This window comes from Callospermophilus lateralis, chromosome 2 (assembly GCF_048772815.1).
Source record: "Callospermophilus lateralis isolate mCalLat2 chromosome 2, mCalLat2.hap1, whole genome shotgun sequence".
Classification (NCBI taxonomy): Eukaryota; Metazoa; Chordata; class Mammalia; order Rodentia; family Sciuridae; genus Callospermophilus; species Callospermophilus lateralis.
In genome coordinates, this window is record NC_135306.1 from 125,236,562 (window position 1) to 125,259,098 (window position 22,537).

General features: G+C 34.0%; 1 protein-coding gene across 1 annotated transcript in view; it reads left to right on the top strand.

Moving 5' to 3' along the window:
- Pgr (progesterone receptor) overlaps window positions 1–22,537 on the top strand; it is a 74,154-nt gene that overhangs the window by 15,690 nt on the left and 35,927 nt on the right. The window contains exon 3 of the mRNA XM_076843847.2: window positions 16,007–16,123. Within this exon, the coding sequence (XP_076699962.1) occupies window positions 16,007–16,123 (117 nt within the window). The remainder of the gene's footprint in view (window positions 1–16,006; window positions 16,124–22,537) is intronic.

A 22,537-nucleotide genomic window follows, 5' to 3' on the forward strand; every position in this document is an offset into this window, starting at 1 on the left:
TTGATCCTTTGTATTTTTGAATGGCATCAGCACTTTCCTTGGCAGAGGTACCCAAGGAGGCCACAGCAGAGGTGCATGCAGTTCTTCAGGCTCTGTACTCCCTGTCAGAGTCCCTCATGTTGGCCAGCAACTGAGGCCTATGCTGACTCCTAGGCATCATACTGTCGGTACAGTGTACTCTTCTCTACTCCTGATATAGATGCTGGAGTAGATCTTGGCGGTCTTCAGCTTGATGCAGTCTTACTTCACAGATTCCTTGGGAGGTCCACTTCAAAGGCATTTTCAATGATATCATTAACTGGTATCTCTGGGTGGGATGAAGCAGTAGAAATTTAATTGCTTTCCAAGCTGTAAACTTAGATGTGGTCACTGCAAAATGGCTGCCTGCCACTCTTCTCCACCAGCAAATTAGGATAAGCAGAGTGCTCCTCAATCACCAGGTGGTTTTGCAGTTCCTGTCCCAGATTAACTCAGTGGGTCTTTCTCTTTTGCTGCTGTTCTGAAGTAAGCCTGTCAGCTTTTTATTTCCCTCTTTCCTCCTTCATTACCCGCTCCCAACCCCGTGTCTTGATGGTGCAGGTACTGGTTACCAGTTATCAAATTATTTCCTGTTTTCTGTTCCATTAACTAGAATTTCTGTATCCCTCCTTCCAAGCTTCTGATCTTCCAGTATTATGAGTCAGTGTATGCTCCTGTCAACCACCTCTCTGATCATCTGTCTCCTTTCTTCTTTGACTCCAAACTGTGAAGGAGTTTAGTCTGCACCCTACCTTATCTCTGCCATCTTGGATCCTTTTGTTTTGTTTTGTTTTGTTGTTTTTAATACATTATTATACTTAAACCTGAAAACAATAATGAACTGTTGTGTTACAGATGAAGAAAATGAGCAACAAGAGATTGAATGATTTATCCAAGGTTGGATAGCTAATAGGTTATAGAATCTGAATCAAAGAAGTTTATAGATCAAAACATCTCACTGTGTCCTAGGAAAACAGACATTTTAAAAGTTTACATTTGTATATATTGAGAAAAATTTTAATTTTACTTAAAAAGAAAACATCTCACGTGAGTTCACATGGGCCCCTACAAACTTTTCACTACCAAGAAATAAAAATTGAGCTGACTTTAGACTTCTTCTCTAAAGTACTGCATGCTAGCTTTGAGAAGAATTCTATCAAGTTGATATTCTTGGTTAAAATAACATATATTTTTGCTTATGTAAGAGTCTACAAATATGAAATAAATGCAATAGGGAGTCACCATAATCCCAGGTATTTCAGAAACTGAGGCAAGATGTTGTGAGTCTCTGTTACAATCACATATTATCACACTCAAGAAATTTTAACATTGATAAAATTTTTCTAATATTTACCCAATATTAAAATTTCTTCAGTTATTTCCCAAATGTCCTGTGTAGATTTTATTTTCTCATTTAGTATCTAATTAAGTTTTATGCATTTCATTTAGTTAAAAACTCTATTTAGCTTTCTTTAATCTAAAAAAAATCTCTCATTTAAAAAAAAGTGTTGTTGTTTTTTACAACATTGAAATTTTTGTGGAGTCCAGACCAAAAGTTTTGTAAAAAGGCCCACAATCTAATGTCTGATTTTTTTTAACCATGTGGTTAAATTCAGGTTAAACATCTTGACAAGAGCCCTTCAGAGGTTTCAAACACTCTGGTCTCATAACCTCCTTGCTTAAAATTATTGAGAGCTCAAAGAAATTTTGTATACATGAATTGTGTATCAAAATTTATCATATTAGAAGTTAAACCTAATAATTTTTTGAAACTTTGGTTACCTCATTTTTTAAAAAAGGAAACCATTAGGTGTTAATTTTCCAAGTGCCCCCCCCAAAAAAATTAGTGACAAGAATGGCATTGTTTAACATTTTTATAAGTCATTTTAATGTCTGCCTTAATAGAAGACAGCTGGATTCTCATATCTGCATTTATGTTCACTTTGTTGTTTTGGTTGAAGTGTATAAAGTGTACCTCACACAGATATGCTGTTGTAAAATGGAAGAGTATTTTAATTTGATTTTCAGACTTTAAAAATAGTGATCATTTCATTTTGGAATGCATAAGGATGGTTTTCTACTTTTATTATCCCTTCTTATTTTATCCTTGGTAAATCTTCTTCTTTAGTAGTTCTTTCTTCCAAAAGGCATTTTGTTAATCTTAAAATACAATTTATAATGGAAGGTCTAAAAATGCTTAATAATTTACCTTTAATTATCAATTTTCAAAGTAACTACTTTGTGCCTTAGCAACCTCCAGTGTTTTCAAGCAAGTTTTGTTTCTTTCTTTCTTTCTTTTTTTTGTTTTTTTTGTGGTGGTGGGGATTGAATTGTGCATGTGAGGCAAGCACTCTAACAACTGATCTATATCCTCAGCTCTCATTTATTTTTTTTTTAATTTTTTATATATCGTTATTTATTCATGTCTTTTTTATTTATTAAATATGTTTTAATAACTTGAACTGATTCTTTGTTCGAATCATTTCATCTGTGGTCACTTTCTTAGTCTGTTTTCTGCCTCTAACAACACAATACCATATTATAGGAAAATTAAAAAAAAAAAAAGGAGGTCTATTTGGGCTCACAGTTCTAGTCCAAGATCAGGAGGATGCACCTCTTCTTGGTGGTGGGGCCCAATGGTAGGGCAATGCATCATATGGTGAGACAGGGAGCACAAGAGAGACCTAGTGAAACTGGCTTTTTATAGTGGATCCACTTTTGACATAACCCATTAACCCATTAGTCCACTAACCCATCCATCACATTAGTAGACTAATACATTTTTTAAGGCAAAGCCCTAGTATTACCCACCAGTTCCCACCTCTTAATATCTCGCAATGGGGATTAAGCTTTAACTTGAGGTTTGGAGGCACGAAACATTCAAACCATGGCATCCATGTGGCCTTTATCCAAGTTTATTAGCTCTCGGTAAAATCAAATTTGCTGGCATAACAAAGCATCCCAACCTACACATTTCATGCCCTGTCCTTGATCAGCCATTTCTCAAAGGAACACTGGTTACTTTTGGATGAAAATATTAGATATAACAATCCAAAACCTAGTGTCTGTGGCTGCTAACATTGTCCTTACTTCTTGACAATTTCAGTGGACAAACCTAGAGAATCTATCTTTTTGAAAAAGGAGGGAAATGTGATTACACACCAAAACTACTCAACCTCACACTGTAGACATTTTGTGCCCAGTAATTCTTTTTCCTGGGGACTGTCCTATGCATTATAGTATGTTTGGCAGCACTCCTGGCCTCTCCGCAATAATATCTACCCTCTAGTTACATAAAATAAAATCATCTCTAAGCACCACGAAATATTCTAAAAAGAGGTAGGGAAAGACAGAAAACTTGTCCTTAGTTGACAATAATTGGTTTACATTGATATTTCTAACAACATCAAAGAAATTACTTAATTATTTTATTCGTATTTTTAAATGTGTATATTTATTATTTTTTTCTAATACTAAACCTTATTTTTACACTAGTTCTTCCATTCCCTGCAAGAAATTTTTGACCAGATCCAATCTCACTTCAGTAATCTCAATGCCCAAACAAGAATTATTGTCAAAATTCTAAACTTTTGCTGGGCATAGTGGCACATGTCTCTAATTCTAGTGGCTCTGGAAGTTGAGGCAGGAGGATAGTGAGTTCAAAGCCAGCCTCAGCAATTTAGCAAGACCCTGTCTCTAAATAAAATAAAAAAGGTCTGGAAATGTAGCTCAGTGGTAAAGTGTTCCTGGGTTTAATGCCTGGTACAAAAACAAAACAAACAAACAAAAAACCTCTAAACTTTTATCAAATTTCTAATTTCTCCTTTGCTTCAGCTCAGCACTCACTGCTTGGGGCTTGAAACCTGCAGGGAAGAATGAACAAGATCAGCTTCCTATCTGTTTACCCCGCTTACACACCCAAGGCCACTAACAGCTGGCTGTGACTTATCCAGGACCAGGTATAAAAAAAAAATTGGAGGCAAGTGCAGTTGTATATGGCAGGTAGATAGATGACTGTCGCTGAGGTTCTCTGTGTTTGGTATAAAATCATTGGGATGATTACATGTACACTTCCTCTGTGGGATACCTATGTGTGGAATTCCTGGAGACAATTTCCAACTAATCTTATAATGCAAGTGATGCCTCTCCTTTCTAGACACTTCTGACCGTGCCCCTCGGCTTTTGGATTTCATGGCCTCTCTGCTCCTCCACAGGTTTTTCTGGATCACAATGCCCTCTAGGTTATCTTTTTAGATGAAAGCATTTAAAACTAAAACCTTTTTAGTGGAAAATATTAAAAGCACTTCCATTTAAAATGTAGAGCTTCTGAACTATCACCAAGTAAATGGAATGGTGTTACTCTCACCGAGATAAAAAAAACCTAAAACATATTAGCTTCCCAGAAGACCCACTTTGCCCTGTTCAGGCATTCCCCTAAAGTAACTACCATCCCAGCTGCTAACATCATAGATTGCTTGTGACTGTTTTAAAACTTTATATTAATGGAAATATGCAGTATTATTTGAGTCAACTTAGTTTGCACAATATTTTTTTTATTTTTATTTTATTTTATTTTTTCATGTTTCATACATTTGATTCAAGTGAGTTATGAACTTCCATTTTTACCCCAAATACAAATTGCAGAATCACATAAGTTACACATTCACAATGTTTACATAATGCCATATTAGTGACTGTTGTATTCTGCTGCCTTTCCTATCCCGTACTATCCCCCCTCCCCTCCCCTCCCATCTCCCCTCTCTACCTCATCTGTTGTTGTTCAGTTCTCTCCCTTCCCCCCCCTTTCCCCTCACAACCTCATATATGTGATTTCGTATAACGATGAGGGTTTCCTTCCGTTTCCATGCAATTTCCCTTCTCTCTCCCTTTCCCTCCCACCACTCATCTCAGTATAATGTTAATCTTTTCCTCATGCTCTTCCCCCCTGCTCAGTTCTTAGTTGCTCTCCTTAAATCAAAGAAGACATTTGGCATTTGTTTTTTAAGGATTGGCTAGCTTCACTTAGCATAATCTGCTCTAAAGCCATCCATTTCCCTGCAAATTCCATGATTTTGTCATTTTTTAGTGCTGCATAATACTCCATTGTGTATAGATGCCACATTTTTTTTATCCATTCATCTATTGAAGGGCATCTAGGTTGGTTCCACAGTCTAGCTTTTGTGAATTGAGTTTGCACAATATTTTACTTATATAGTTCACCCATATTTTTACAAGGGACTAGACATTTATTCTTTTTCTTCTTGGATGAAAATGTAGTGGATAAAGAAAAGTTTGTTAATACATTGGCTGTAGATGACCATTAAGGTTTTTTTTTCAGCTAAGAGCTGTTATAAACACTCCTGCTATAAGTATTCTTGTACTTTTTTTTCTTTTTTTTTTTTGCACAACTGTCCCCACTGATAAGTTTCTCATTTACCTCTCACAGGACTCTGGCAGTTTCACTGGTCCTATACTAGTCTTTGTGCCCTACACACGTGTGAGTGGAAATTCACTTCCTATTACAGGCCAAGATTTTATTTTGTTTGTCTTGTTGTTAGTCACTGTTGATTTTTCTTACCACCCAAAGTCTTCATTGACATTTTCTGAGTAGTGTTTCCCAGCCCAGTTTTTATGGCTAAGGCAGCCTTGTGAGGGTCTACATGTTTATGTAGAGTCCACTCTCTTCTCATAGGCCCAAGTTATGTATCCCAGCCTGAGATTTAAACCTCAGTTCTCGACTCGTAGGGCCTATATCTACATCGGAAAATATTTTGGACCATTACAGAGTCCTCATTAGTTTATGCTTCTGAATTTCATTTCCTTTTCTTGTCCTGGACTGAATTTAAACAATATGCTTCTACTGTGTTTGTCTAGCATTTCTGTGGGCTTGTGGCAGAAGGAGAACCCCCATGTGTACCAGCTCATTCTACTTCAAGCCTCAAATTCTGCGTCCTACTATACTATCTTATTCCTTTACCCTGTTGAATATGCACACTTATTTCTGCTGTCATTTTGCTACACACTGCCCTATGTTTTCAAAAAAGGCATGAAAAATCATGATCTCTTTTAAATACAAATAAAATCTTTTCATTTATATTCTTATTAAAAGGCAACAAAGTACAGATGTCTTATTTTATAGGTAAGTTTTTCTAGTTTATAATGAAAATATTTTATTTCAATTAAAAAGGAATCTTACTTGTCATGTACCTAAAATTTTATGTCACCTGGTTATTAAATGATCTAATCACATTTTAATTTTTCTTTTATTTTCACAATATTGTCTTTTTTTAATAACAGCAACACTCAAAATTTAAATATAAAGAGCAAGTAGAAATAGCATATAAATAAAACCACTCAACAAGCCTTCTTTTCAGTATTACACTTAATATTTATCTTTAATTCTAATTCTGCTTCTAATATTTAACATTACTTTTAAATTTTTCTACTTTTAATATTTAATTTTTTTCTTTCCTTTTGTCTTTTCCCATTTCCCCCACTTTTTGTAAACATTCTCCTACTTCCTCATTTATTTCTTTTTAAATTTATAATTTTTCCTTTTCCAGCTTTTCAATTTTCAATTTTTTTTTTATTAATTTTACTGTTATTACTTGTTAACTTTAAAATTTACCCTGTAATTTTTTTTGTTTCTTTATTTCCTGTTACTGTTGGTGTTGTGGTTGTTATTGTTTTTACTTTGTTTTTTGTGGGGGGAGGGGGCGGTTATTTTTTGTTTTTTCTTTCTGGGTAGTACTAAGGATAAGTCTGGCACCTCTAGCACATTGGGAGGATGCTCTGCCACTGAACTATACTCCCAGCTCAGAGAAATTGCTTCTTACTCTAGTCAAAAGCTAGCCATTCTTAAATCTTAGCTGAACATAAGAGAAGAGATAAAAGACCCTAGCCATTAACCTGTCCCCAACAGGCATAGCAGGGGACCTAAAGTACTGCTTCTACACATTCACCCCCATAGCAGAGAGACAATGACAGAATGGTTATGGACATTGCCTGTACAAGTAACCTGAGCATAGGTCATTCCCATACTTTTTCAGATTAAAAACCCAGTTGAAAGCTTTGTCAATAGGTTAGATCACAGAGAAGAAAGACTATTAGAACTTGAAGAAAGGTTGAGGGATTATCACATTCAGACAATAATAAAGAAAATAATGGGGAAGAATGAACTGAATATGTAAGATTTCTGGAATACCATTAAAAGATGAAACATGCATGCTTGGAATAGATAAAGAAGAAGAGCTACAGGCTGAAAGCAAAGAAAACCTATTTAATGAAAGAAATAGCAGAAAATTTACCAAATTTTGGGAAAGACACTGATATCCAGGCCCAGGAAGCATTTAGAACCCCAAATAGACATGACAGGAAAAACATGACACATTATAGTTAAACTGTCAAAAGTACAGAACAAAGAAAGAATATTAAAAGCTGAATAAGAGAAGCACCAAGTCAAATTTAAAGGCAAACCCATCTGAATAACAGCATATTTCTCAGCAGAAACTCTATAAAGGCCAGGAGATCAAGGAATAATACATTTTAAATTCTAAAAGACACAGCCACATCAATGTTTATAGCAGCACAATTCACAACAGCCAAACTATGGAGCCAACCTAGATGTCCTTCAGTGAATGAATGGATAAAAAAATGTGGCATTTATATACAATGGAATATTACTCAGCACTAAAAAAGAACAAGATCATGGCATTTGCAGGTAAATGGATGGTGTTAGAGAAGATTATGCTAAGTGAAGTTAGCCAATCCCCCAAAACAAAAGCCTAATGTTTCTCTGATATAAAGGGGGGTTGACTCAAAGTGGGGTAGGGAGGGAGAACATGGGAGGAAGATTATCTCTAGATAGGGAAGAGGAGTGAGAGGAAAGGGAGGGGGAAGGGGAATAGCAAGGATGATGGAAGTGATGGTCATCATTATAAAAAATACATGTATGAAAATTTGAATTTGGTGTCAACATACCTTATATACAAACAGAGATATGATAAATTGTGGTATATATGTGTATTAAGAATTGTAATGCAAAAAAGAGAGTACATATATAATGGCATAATTTGGCATGAACATACTTTATATACAGTTACAAAGAATTGTGCTGTAAATGGGTAATAATGAGTGTAATGCATTCCACTATTGTCATGTATATAAAAAACAAATAAATAAAGAAATAAATAAATTCTAAAAGAAAATAACTGCCAATAGATCACTATACCCAGCAAAGTAATATTTCATAATTTAAGGGAAAATAAAGACCACCATAACAAGCAAAAACTAAAGAAATTAATAACTATTAAACCAGCATTATAGAAGATACCTAAGGGAATCCTACACCCAGAAGAGGAAAAAGATAAATGCAAGCATGAGAACATGGCTAAATTATCCATTTGAATAACAAATTTTTAAAATAAATCCCACTAAAATAATAGATAAGCAAGTGAAAATTTGTAAATAAATAATATTAACACAGAAATCATCAAACCTCTAAAGTTGAACAACAGAAGAAACTACTATAGAACATTCAAAATAACCATATGAAATACAAAAGAAAGAAAGAAAGGAAAAGAAAAGAACAGGAACAAGTACATACCTATTATTAATAGCCCTGAATGTACATTTTGTCTTAATTCTTTAATTAAAAGATAAAGACTGACTTATTGGGTGAAAAAAACACAAGACCCAACAGTATGCTGCATGCAAGAAACTCATTTTACATGCAAACACATACATAAGTCAAAGTGAAAAGACAGAAAATTATATTTCAAGCAAATAGAATCTGACAACAAATAGGAATACCTAAACTTATATCTGATGAAACAGACTTTAAGCCAAAATCAGACAGAAGACAAAGAAGCTCCCTGTGTATTGGTAAAGGAACTGATCCATTAATAAGATATATGCATTGTAAATGGATATACACCAAATGTCAGAGCATCCAATTTTATAAAACACACACTGCTCTACATAAAGGGAGAGATATGCACTAATACAATAATAGGAGGTAACTTCACTACCTCATTCTCACCAATAGACTATTAAGAAAAAAAACAATAAAGAAGCATCAGAGTTAAATTACACTATAGTTCAAATGAACTTAACAACATTTACAGAATATTCTATCCACCAGCTACACAAAATACATTGGTTTTTATTAGCACATTGACATTTTTCCAAAATAGAACATATATTAGGCCACAAAAGCAATCTCATCAAAATTTTAAAACTTGAAAAAATTTCTCACAACAGATCAGAATGTAATGAAGCTAGAAATCAACAGTGAGAGAATCTACAACAGTTATACAAATGAAGTTGAATAATATACTTTTTAATGAACATGGTTCATTGATGAAATGATGGGATTAAAAATTCCTAGAATTAAATGTAAATGGAAACAATATGTACTAGAACCTGTAACATGCAGCAAAAGCAATAATAAGAGGGCAGTTTATAGACTTGAGTGCCTACGTTAAAAAACAGGAATCTCAGACAAATAACCTAATGGTGCATTGCAAAGTCTTAGAAAAATAATAACAAACTAGACCCAAGTTGTAGAATAGTAGAAATAATAAATATCAGGGCAGAAATAAATAGATACTGAAAGAATAATATGAATGATCAACATAATAATGAGTTTTTTAAAAAAATAAAATTGACTAACCCTTGACTTAACTAAAAAAAAAAAAAAAGAAAGAGAGAAAAGACCCAATAAATAAAATGAGAGATGAAAAGGGTATGTTATAGCAGATATCACTGAAATTTATAGGATTAATAAGGATTATTTTGAAAGACAATATGCAATTAAAATGGAAAATCTGGAAGAAATGGACACATTTCTGGATGTACATGATCTAACAAAACCAAGCCTAAAGATTATGGTTTTGGAATATAATAATCTTAAGTAGATCAATAAGAGTAAGTGAGATTGAAACAGTCTTCCAACAAAGAAAAGCCCAGGACCAGACATATTCATAGCCAAATTTCACCAGACTTTAAAAGAATTAACACAATGTGCCTCAAACTATTCCATTAAATAGGCAGTCTTCCAAACTAATTCTATAAAGTCAGTATTACCCTGTTAACAAGATGAGATAAGAACAAAACCACCACCACAACAAAAACTCTAGACCAAATTCCTTGATGAACACAGATGACAAATTTCTCAAGAAAATACTTGGAAATCAAATTTAACAGCACATTATAAAGGTCAGACAACATGACCAAGTTGATTTCCTTCCAGGGATACAAGAATGCTTCAAAAAACACAAGTCAATAAACATTAAATAGCACATAAATAGAATCAAGAATAAAAATGACATGGTCATCTTAATAGATGCAGAAAAGACTTTCGACAAAATTCAGCATTCCTTCATGATAAAAATCTCTGAATAAATTATATATAAAAAGATCATTAAATTATATATAAAAGAATCATCCTACCTCACATTATAAAGGCTTTATATGACAAACTAATAGCTGACAACATAACAAATGGGGAAAAACTGGAAGTATTTCCACTAAATCAGGAACAGTCAAGGGTACCCATTCTTATAGTGCTTTCAATTTAGCTGGAACAATTAAGCAAAAGAAAGAAAGAAAAAGGATACAAATAGAGAAGGAGAGAATCAAATTATCTCTATTCACAGATAGGATTCTGTAAAAGGCTTTTAGAACTAATGAACAAGTTCAGCAAAGTAGCAGGATACAGTCAACATATAAAACTCAGTACCTTTTCTATACACCAATAAAGAACACATTGAGAAAGAAATCAAGAAAAGAAATCCCATTCACAATAGCAAAAAATCCTATAAATAAACTAACCAGGGAAGTGAAAGAACTGTGAAAATTATAAAACACCGAAGAAAGAACGAAGACATCAGTAGATGAAAAGACTTCCCATGATCGTGACTTAGGAGAATTAATGTTGTTAAAATGGCTATGCCCCTGGAAGTGATCTACACATTCAATGCAATTTCCATCAAAATACTAAGGATATTTTTTGTAGAAGTAAAAAAAATAATAATACTTAAATTCAGATGGGAGCACAAAGGACCCAGAATAGCCAAGGCAATCTTAAGGAAAGAGTAATAACAGAGGTATCATGATACCTGATTTTGAAATATATTACAAAGCCATAAATAACCAAATAGCACAGTTTGGGCATAAAAACAGACACACTAGACTAATGGATTAGAACAGAAGAACCAGAAATAAACCTACACTTTTACAGCCAATCGGTTTTCTTCAAAGGTGCCAAAAACACACCTTGGAGGAAAGGCAGCCTCTTCCCCAAATAGTACTTGGGAAAACTGGATATCCTCATGCGGAAGACTGAAACTTGACTTCCATTTATCACCCGGTACAAAAGTCAACTTAAAATTTATCAAATACCTTGGTATAACATCAGACACTGTGAAAGGACTAGAAGATAACATTGGGAAAATACTGCAAGATATTTGCACAAGCAATCATTTCCTGAACTGGGCTCCAATACCTTAGGAAAAAAAAAAAAAATTGACAAATGGGATCACACCAAATTCAAAAGCATCTGCACAGTAAAAGAAACCATGAGCAGAATACAAAGGCAGCTTTAAGAATGGGAGAAAATCTTTGCCACATATTCATCTGACAAAAAAATTAATATTCAGAATATATAAAGAATTTAAAAAGCAACAAAAGGGGTGAATGATTTGAACAGATACTTCTCAAAGAAGTACAAATGAATAATAAGTGTGTGAAAAAATGTTCAATATCTTTAGCCACTGAAGACATATAAATCAAAGTTACATTAAGATTCCATCTTATCATAGTGAGAATGGCTATTTTAAAAAAATTAATAACATGTTGGCAAGGAGGTTTAAGAAAAGGAAACTTTATACACTGTTGATAGGAATATAAATTAGCACAAGTACTATGGTAATAAGTTTGGAGATTCTTCATAAAGTTACAAATAGAACTTCCATATCATCTAACTATTCTACTCTTGGGTATTTATCTGAAGGAAATTAAATCAGCATACATAAGTGATACCTGCATATTTGTCTTTATTGTGGCTCTGTTTATAATAGCCAAGAAATGGAACAGCCTAGGTGCCCATCAACAGATGAATGGATCAAGAAAACATGGTATATATACAAAAGGGAGAGTACTCAGCCATAAAGAAGACTGAAATTACATCATTTGCAGGAAAATGCATGAAGCTGGAAGACATCATGTATATGAGATAAGCCAGACTTGGGAAGAGAAGTATCACAATTTTTCTCTCATATGTAGAAACAAACAAACAAAAGCTGGAAGTAGAAATGTAGAAAAGGAGAAAAGGGACTATTAGGGAAAGATAAGGGGTTGGAGAGGAGAGGGGGAGAAAAAGTAGAAGGGAAAATACAAGGCAGGATATATCTATGTGTGTAAAATCAGCATAAAATCCATCAATTGTACAAGTAATGTGTTAATCATTATAATAGAGAAAAATCTACAGATTCTGTGTAACCCCCATCAAATTAATCATGTCATTCTTCAAAGAGCTAGAAAAAAAGTCCTAAAATTCATATGGAAGAATAAAAGACTCAGAGTCATCAAAGTCATCCTGAGCAATAAGAATGATGATGGACGCATCACAATACTTGATCTGAAATTATCCTAGAACTATAGTAACAAAAACATTATGGTAATGGCATAAAAAATAGACATGAAGACCAATGAATAGAATAGAGGTCACAAAGACAAATCCATATAGCTATGGTCATCTGATCTTGACCAAGGTGCTAAAGACAAAGATTGGAGGAAATAAGAGCCTTTTTAACAAATGATGATGGGAAACTGTATATCCACATGTAAAAAAATAAAGCTAGATCCCTATCTGTCACCCTACACAAATGTCAAATCAAAGTGGGTCACGGACCTAAGAATTGAACCAGAAACACTACAATTGCAAGAAGAAAATATAGTGGCAATACTTCTATATTGGCACAGGCACCAATTTCCTTAATAACATACCTCAAGCTCAAGAAATAAAACTAAGAATCAATAAGTGGATGGCATCAAGTTAAAAAGCTTCTTCAGAGCAAAGGAAGTAATTAAGAGCATGAAGAGAAAGCCTACAGAATGAGAGAAAATCTTCACCAGCTATTCTTCTGATGGGGAGTAACATATAGAATATGTAAAAACTTAAAAAAACACCAAGACAACCAAATAACCTAATCAGTAAATGGGCAAACGATTTAAACAGACATTGGTACAAAGAAAAAATAAAAATGGCCAACAAATATTCCCTTACCAATCAGGGAAACACAATCAAAACTATACTGAGATTTCATCTTACTCCAGTTAGAATGGTAATCATTAAGAATACTAATAACAATAACTACTGGTGAGAATGTAGGGGAAAACATACACTCATACATTGTTAGTGGAACTGTAAATTGGTACAACCACTTCAAAAAGCAGTATGGTGATTCTTCAAAACCCTAGAAAAGGCACTACCATATGACCCAGCTATCTTACTGCTAGGTATTTATCCAAAACAACTAAAATCAGCATACTATAGTGATATGTACAAATGCATACCAATGTTTATAGCAGCACAGTTCACAAGAACCAAGTTATGGAACCAGCCTAGGTATCTGACAACAGACAACTGGATAACGGAAATGTGGTGTGTAGTCATGATAGAGTTTTACTCAGCCACAAAGAATGTAATTATGTCACTTGCTAGTTATGAATAGAACTGGAAAACATACTAAGTGAAACAAGCCAGACTCAAAAAGTAAGCATTGAATTTTTCTCTCACGTGGAAACTAGAGAGAGAGAAAACAACTAAAATCAATTGCAAAGGAGAGGATCTCACAAAAATAGGAGACCAATAGAGTAGAAAAATGGGGAGGGAGGAGAACATAGGGAAGTACTGAGGAACAAAAACTACCAAATGCTGCTATTTATGTCCATGTATGAATATGCCACAATGCAATATATATATAGCATATTATACATAATATGCTAATCAATAATAATAAAATAGAGATCAGTAGAGCCAGTGGATCAGAGGAAGGAGAAGGGGAGGGAAAGGCAAGCTACTGGGAATGAGATTGATTGAATTATGTACATGGCATAATTAATTCCACTATTATGTATAATTACAATGCACCAAGAAAAAGAAGAAAAAAACAGGAATAAGTGATTTTTAAAATTTACTATACACAACAATAAGTGAAATATTATAGGTCTTATACTATTTGTATATTTTGACTATTCAAGAAACAATAAGTATAATATATATACATTTATCCAACAAATGTTTATCGAACCCTTATTAGACATGAGAGTTAAAGGATCAAAAGCTAGTTTCTCCTCTTATAGAACTAAGAAAAGACAGGCACACAGCATTTATAACGGGAATACATTGAACATGCAGTTGGCACCCAGAAAAAATGTGTAAGCCTTTCTGGAAACCGTCAGGTTAAACCAGATGGGAGCAGTTAAGTTGAGACTTGAAAGATGAGTAAGGTTTTGCAAACCATATGAATAGAAAAAAAGGGAGCACAGTCAAAGACAGTAAGGAATATTGGGGTAATACAATATTATTAGTGCAGGTAGAGTATAAAGAACATAAAAGAGAGTAACTTAAAAGAAAAGGCAGAATAATACTCACCCCCTCTTTTTCCACCCTAAAACAGACAATAGGTGTCCCAAGGAGAAAGAGAAAGCATTGTGCTCCATTAGAGAGTTCAGTGAAGAGTTCTCCAGGTTTTGACAGGGACAGATATATAAACATTAAAGGCAAGAGCTGGACACTGTCTCGTATTTGAGTGAACTCTCCTGTTTTCCATCCTGTGCCACCCATCCTGCTTTCAGTCGCTTATAGCTGATAAATACTCCTGGATGCTTTACAACTCCTGATAGTGACAGTGTAGGTAGAGAACAAGGATGCTAGCAAATGAATTGCTCAAGTGGTTTAATAGAGTGACTTACAATACAAGTAGAATTGTAAAGTCACATTATTATGATGGACTGAAGGGAAGCAATAATGTGCAATTAATAAGGACTAAGCAAGAGGACCTGGGTATGGATGTATTCTTCACAACCAGAAAATAAGTTGGGAACTGTTATCTGAAGAAAAAAGGTAGAAATAGACATTATGCTGGATTTATAAACCCAAAGTTTAACATTTTACAGATTTCCAGGATAATGTCAAAAACTCAGTGCATCTGTGCATAAACTGCCTTCACTTGAATATCAATCATCCTGATGCAATGACACATGTAATGGAGTGGCCCTTATGTTTCTCTTTCATTCTTGGTGGCTGAGTCCTTTGTAGTTACAGAGGCAGTACTTAGGATCTATGCCAAATTATCTCAGTCAGCAATGGTTGGAATTTCCTGGCTGTAGAATTTTTTTAACCAAAAAAAATTTGCATAAAGAAGATTAAACACTAACTATACCCCTTACATTTTGCTTGCATGGGGTCTAGTTTATAGTTCCAGTGGACCAGCTCTTTGTGTTAAAGATGATCATAACTTTTACTGGACTGAGCTTCCGGGTTTCCTGCAGTCATTCCAGCTGTTATGGGCAGTTCCCAATGATAGGAATTGTGCCAGCCCTTCAAGGAAGTGACTTCATGCCAGTGCCAATATTAGAAATCTTCCTTCCTACTCACACTTTAAATGTTGAACTGCTAAGTTTTTTAATCCCTTATGGCTTTTAAGAATTGCATCCTACTTGGTAACTATAATATCCTCTGTTATATTTAAAATGTGTTTGAATTTATTTACTACTTCTCATTACCTCATTTAGGCCCCTGAAGTCACAGGTAGAGTGTTGAGCAGGTTTGAGCACCACCAACATTCAGTGATGCCAAGCAAGAGGTTGGCTTAGAGTCACGGACCTGCTATTGTGTGTTGATCCTCTGTTCAGTCATTTTTGAATAAAATTTTCAATGGTCTTAGATATTGCAAATAATTTTTACTTTTTCACTTTGTAGGACAGCATAACTATTTATGTGCTGGAAGAAATGACTGCATTGTTGATAAAATCCGCAGAAAAAACTGTCCAGCATGTCGCCTTAGAAAGTGCTGCCAGGCTGGCATGGTCCTTGGAGGTAAAATTGATGTTTTCTTTAATAACATATTTATGCTTTAATACTTTGGGTCAGAAAATACTAATTTTCTTATTTTCTTTATTCTTGTTTTCTTTTTTTCTGTCTTGATTATTGATGGTGACTCTTCACACTTGAGTGTCTGAATGAAGCAGATGGGTGGTTTGTCTTTTTTCTTGATTCATGAAATTTTTCTACATATGCTGCACTAATACTTTATAATATGCAGTCTATATCATGTCTTTAAAAATTAAATAATCACACATTAAATCCCATTTAAATAATCCATGTTCTCCCTTTATTCTCTTCTCTGCCCAGAAATAATATAAATAATATATTCAGAATAATCTGAGTTTTTCACATTCATTTCCTTATCCTACTTACAAATAGTTTTTGTATAAAGATATAGGAATCTAACTGCATTTTTCATATTAGATAACCTACTGCCGTAGCATATTTATTGAAACAATGGTCCCAAACTTTTTAAAAGTACACCCCCTAAATTAATAAAAATGTTTGAAGCCTCCAACCCACAATGTAGGTTTCTTTATAAGTATACACATACAGAACTACCAAATTGTATGTTAATGATTTTTAATTTATTTTTATTGTTAGACTAAATTATAAATATAAATTGTCACATTTTTCTAATAATACTCAAGTTAAAAAATTCCAGTGAAATTTGAAATACCACTTCTGTTGTACACCAAATTCCTATGTTTGTTCTTTTACTGACTTCTCTATCCCTGAACCATTACCACAGTATCTGAAGTGCTGTAGTTCCATATATGTAGATACCTGGTGGCATAGCTATCCCTAAATTATGTTTTTTCAGCATAATTGGTGCTTCTTGTTCACCTGAATTTTCCTCTTAAAGTAACATTTAAAGTTACTTTATAAGTAACTTTTAAATAAGCCATTTAAAGGCTTATTCTCAGTGGTTTCCAGTACTTGAAACCCTGCATGAGTTCATCCCCCAGGAATAATTAAATACATTTTAAATTTTCTTGCCTCTCTTTTTATATCAGATAATATACATCAGATAATATTTCCAATAACATCCTACACTAACACTAATTGAAGTTGTTTCAGATTGTCTTCCCCAAACAACATATTGCCATCCAAAATAATTCATTTAAAATTAATTTAGAATTTCATAATCTGATATGCCTTTTAAGGACTAACATATGATTCAATATATTTTTGAAGGACAATTCTAGGATTAAAAACAAAACCTATTGTACTTCAGGTTTATATGATTGATTCATTGAAATCTAGCGGTGTCCTGAGGTAGCCATCACAAACTGAGACATAGAGCAGTGGTCACTGATTTCATAAGTGGATCTGCACAGAGACTTGTTAGAAAGAAATGGACTGTGCACTCTGATAGGACACAGTTCTAATGTTCTTCTACCAGAGTCAGTGGACAGGAGTCTGGGGAGTGAAAAATTCAACTCCTGTAAATTAGGAAGAAGATAGTTAATTTGTAGGATTAGATTCAAATTGCTAGGACCATATTAAATTTCTGGAATACAGTGGAGTGTACTCGTGGTCTTTTGAAAATGAGAGTCCTCCTGAGAGTGATAATTTTGATTGCTCATGGTTGGATTCTTTCATAACTAAGAAGAGAATATCATGGAACTACTAAAATGGAGCCCATGTCTCCTACTTTACCTTCTTCCCTTCCCTCACCTTCTTCCCTTCCCTCATTCATTTATGTTTGATCCTCTTTTTTTCAGCCCCTTTAAATACATGGGATAACACTGTGAAACTTTTAAGATTTAATAAAATCCTAGGGTGGAATATCAGAGTTCAGAAATATGGCTTTGACATGTCATGACATAGAGTTTGTTAATGGGCAGTTTGTTCCTATCTGCTTCAGTGGCTGTGTTCTTGTAAGAATTATGTTTAAGCCGTTTGGTCTTTTTGTTGCATATGATTCTTATTTTTAATGAATCACTTCCCTTACAGGTCACAGTGAACTTCTGCATTTAGTTGATTGCTGTGCAGTACTGAGTAGGAAGATAGTTATATCCTTAGTGATGGTAATATATCTTCTAATTTAGGTGTTCTTCTAACTTCTTTCCTTTAGACAACATTTTTGTTTACTGACTCACAAAGTTTTTCTGAAATGAACAGAGCTCTGTATTTTGTATTTGTGGTAAGAATGCTAAACTATTACAAAGGTCTTTCAAAAATAAGTAGCTTTCTACATGATGGGATGATTAAATGGAGAGTTGTGTTTGTTGCAATCTTTTTTTAAAGCCAGAGACTGTTTATGGGTTTTGGGGTGGTGGATAAATTTTTAAAAGTTGTGTTGAAAGCCAGTTTCTCTTCTACTCATCCTCTCCCTCCTTTACCTAAATTCACCCCTACTTTTCTTGGCAAAGAGAATAACTTCCTGGCCTATAAAGTATGACTTCTGTAATAAAACTTTTTAAAATCTGTTTTGTTTTGGTTTTCTCTTTGATTCCTTTTTCCTGAAGAATTCTACAATTTAAAAATTTGGGACACAACAATATTATTGCTGGAAGGACAGAGATCTGTTCTGTGCCTTTACTGTAAAAACTGAAGCCATGTGTCCTGTCTTTAAGGCAAGGATTGCTATGTGCGATGGCTGCCACCTACCTCCTTAGACTTCATAGTCTTCCTCTTATGCACCTTTCCTTTTTTACCCAAACCTTGGCTTTCCAAATAGCTCCTTTTGTAGACAATACTTCTGACTAGTCCCCAGTTCCATGAACTGAAGCCTGCAGCCACATGGTGTTTTCTGACCACCAAGTGTTCACCCAGAACACCGTCTTACACTCACCTACAGATGATGATCCTTAGAGGATTCATTCTCACTAGTTTGCTTAAATTTTGTTGTTGTTGTTGTTGTTTATAGGGAACTGCTTTTATGGCTGCCAATTAGAACGGTTCATTAGATCTACCAGTATCAAGTATTTTCAATTAAAATAGCTCAATATAAATTACAGATTGAGGGGTTCAAATATCTTCTCTAGTCGCAGTGTGACTTTATTTGAATGACTGAAATATAAAGACACATATTTTAAAAATCAATTCTAATATAGTTTTTGGCACATACTTTTACTTTGTATTTTCTATGATCTAGTATCTATGCTTTCTTTGAAGTATATATGCAGGTACACTCTGTTTTGACCTGGACAACAGAGGTGAAGCCTAAGAAAAGGAAAGCAAGACATGTCAATGCAATAGTGGTTGTTAGAGCCTTGCCAAAGGGACCAGTCCCATTACTGCACAGTGGTCATCATCCTAGACACTCTTCCATAATCCCATGCAGGCACTTGAGATGCTCGTCTGCAAATCCACCCAAACTACAGCCGTGTTTATTATGATCATCGTAGTGTAAAAGGATTTACACCAGTCCTTAATTGCCTGTTGGTATTTATCCTCTTTCCTCATTCATTTCCCAGAAAGCTTCTGGCTGCCATCAAACTTATGTTTTAATATTCAATATAATTATTCTTCCTTTTCTTCCATACAACAAATTAGAACTATCACTTGACCATCTTGTGTCATCCATTCAATATGAAATATTTTGCCAGAAATAAAGACAAATAGGAAAAGAGGGGATAGCAAAGTAAACAGCAATAATTTCAAACAGTATTCAGAATTAGCTATTATGACTTTTTGATTGTCTGTTTACCCACATTTGAATACTAGGAGGATACCAACATTATTCAAATATTGCTTCCCTCCTGTTTCCTCTCTCTACTTCTAGAACACTTATTAGATAGATATTGGACTAGTGCATTCTATCCTCTATATATCTTAACCCTTTTGACTATTTCTCATGTTATGATCTGCTAGAGTATATATTATTTAGTCAGTTCTGTATTCCAGTTTACAATTCTTTTGCACTATGTTCTTTAATAATTTTTTACATTTTAGTGGTAGTATCTTTTTAAACATTTTAACATGTTTCTTTTAGAGTAGCTTTTTCATACTTGTGTTCTTAATTCTTAAACAATTGTATACATTAAAGTCCCAAAACTCACCATTTTTGCATGCTGGTAACCACATATATTTTTCTAAATATAAATAAATAAATAGAGTAAAAGAATCCTGATTATTCACAGTATTCCCAATTATGTTGGTGTAAATACTCCCATTTGACTTTCATTGGTTATAAGTATTTAAACAAGCAAGTTTCAAAATTCTGCATATTTAACCCAGTTCTCACAAGTCAGGATGAGCCAAACCCAATACACTGTTTATTGTTTCTGCTATTTCTCATTCATTGAAACATTTGTCATTTGGGTTCATTAGCTTATATTCGGATGAGTTTAATTTTTTAATCTTGTGTGGCCTTAATTGAGGGTGCTTGTCTCTAGTGAGAATCTACATCTCATTATTCAAGCCACCTTAGCTGTTTTTTTTTTTAAGAGAGAGAGAGAGAGAGAGAGAGAGAGAGAGAGAGAGAGAGAATTTTATTATTTATTTTTTAGTTTTCGGCGGACACAACATCTTTGTTTGTATGTGGTGCTGAAGATCGAACCCCGGCCGTACGCATGCCAGGCGAGCGCGCTACCATATGAGCCACATCCCCAGCCCCATGTTTTTTGTTTTTTTTTTTTACAAGAGAAGGACCACTTCTATTTTTTTTTAAAGAGATAATAGTATAATGTTTATTGTGGCAAAGACTTTCAAATGATAAACCTGAATATAACAATAGGGAAAATTACATAAACTATAATGAGTATAATAAGTCAAGTTCTTTAAAAGTTTGATTTCTTAAACTATAATACAGGATAACAGTACACATATTTTATGATATATTTAACATACCCACAATTATGTTTTTTAAAGAGAGAATTTTTTTTTTTTTTTTTAGTTTTCAGTGGACACAACATCTTTATTTTATTTTTTATGTGGTGCTGAGGATCGAACCCAGTGCCCCACGCATCCCAGGCGAGCACGCTACCACTTGAGCCACATCCCCAGCCCAACCACAATTATGTTTAAAATAATAAATGAGATGCACTAATTCTGATTCTGGTAATTTTTAGTTTTCTATAATTGTACATGAATTATTTAAGAAACTATCATAGGAGCGACACAGAAGAGGAATTTGTTCAATTTGGATCTTCTGTGTTCTGCTCAGCAATTTCTGTAAATTTTTTTTCAAAATTTTTATTCTAATTTATTATATATTACAGAAGAATACATTACAATTCATATTACACATATAGAGCACAATTTTTCATATCTCTGGTTGTATACAAGGTATATTCACACCATTCATGTCTTCATACATGTACTTAGGGTAATGATGTCCATCCCATTCCACCAACTTTTTTACCCCCTTGCCCCCTCCCTTTCCCTCCCTCCTCTTTGCCCTATCTAGGGTTCTATATTTAATTTATACTTGAGTTTTCCCACACACTGCAAGTAAATCACTGCAAGCTGCACAGCTGGATAAAGGGGAACTGTGATTAAGAATGATCAAAGGAGGCTTTACCCACACACCAAGTCAGGACTAGAACAGATATACTTCCTTTCCATGTTTGTTTGTAAGTGGATAGGGGAGTTCTTTATTTTTGACCCTTTGATATTACTGGCTTTGAAGAGTTTAGATATGCACTTAAAAATGCTGATTATTTTCTATTCATCATTTTTATTTTAGGTACTCTGGAAAGGAAATTTATAAGGTATCTAATTGCCAGTAGGAGAAGTTTATTTACAGTTTCATTTTGAGTTTAACCAAATACATTAACCCTACTCTTAAAAGTTTAAATTTTATCAATAAGTTAGAAGAGGACTTTCGGACTATCTCTGTAAGAACTGACATAGCACAGCACTGTAATAAAGAATAAGGATGCAGAGTCAGAAAATCTGGGGTTTAATTTCAAATTTCATGCTGAATAGCTGTGGAATTTCAAGCACACATCTTAACCTTACATCTGTGTTTTTTCCCTGTTCAAATACATATTGAGAGTGATTGTGAAGGTGAATGAAATTATATATCCAAAATGTATAGCATAGTGTTTGACGTACAGAAATGCTTGTTGAATGGCAGCTTCAAATATCTATATCTATCTATCTATCTATATACATATACATACACACACACACACACACACACACACACACCAAGAATTGAACTCAGGGGGACTTAACTACTGAGCATCAGACTTTTTTATACTTTATTTAGATATTGTAATTATATATATTTATGTTCTTAAACTATATGTGCCTGTAGAAGCATAATTGGAAACACGTCTTCATATAGTAGAAAATAATACTTCTAAAGGTAGGAATGTATTTATTGAATTTTTTCCTGGAGAGGAGATCATCTTAGGTGTTTTGATTTAGAAGTGCTTTGCTAGCTGTTTGAGAGAAGAGTCTGTGGCTCCAAGAGCATGCTGAAGGTACAAACGATACTTGCTAATT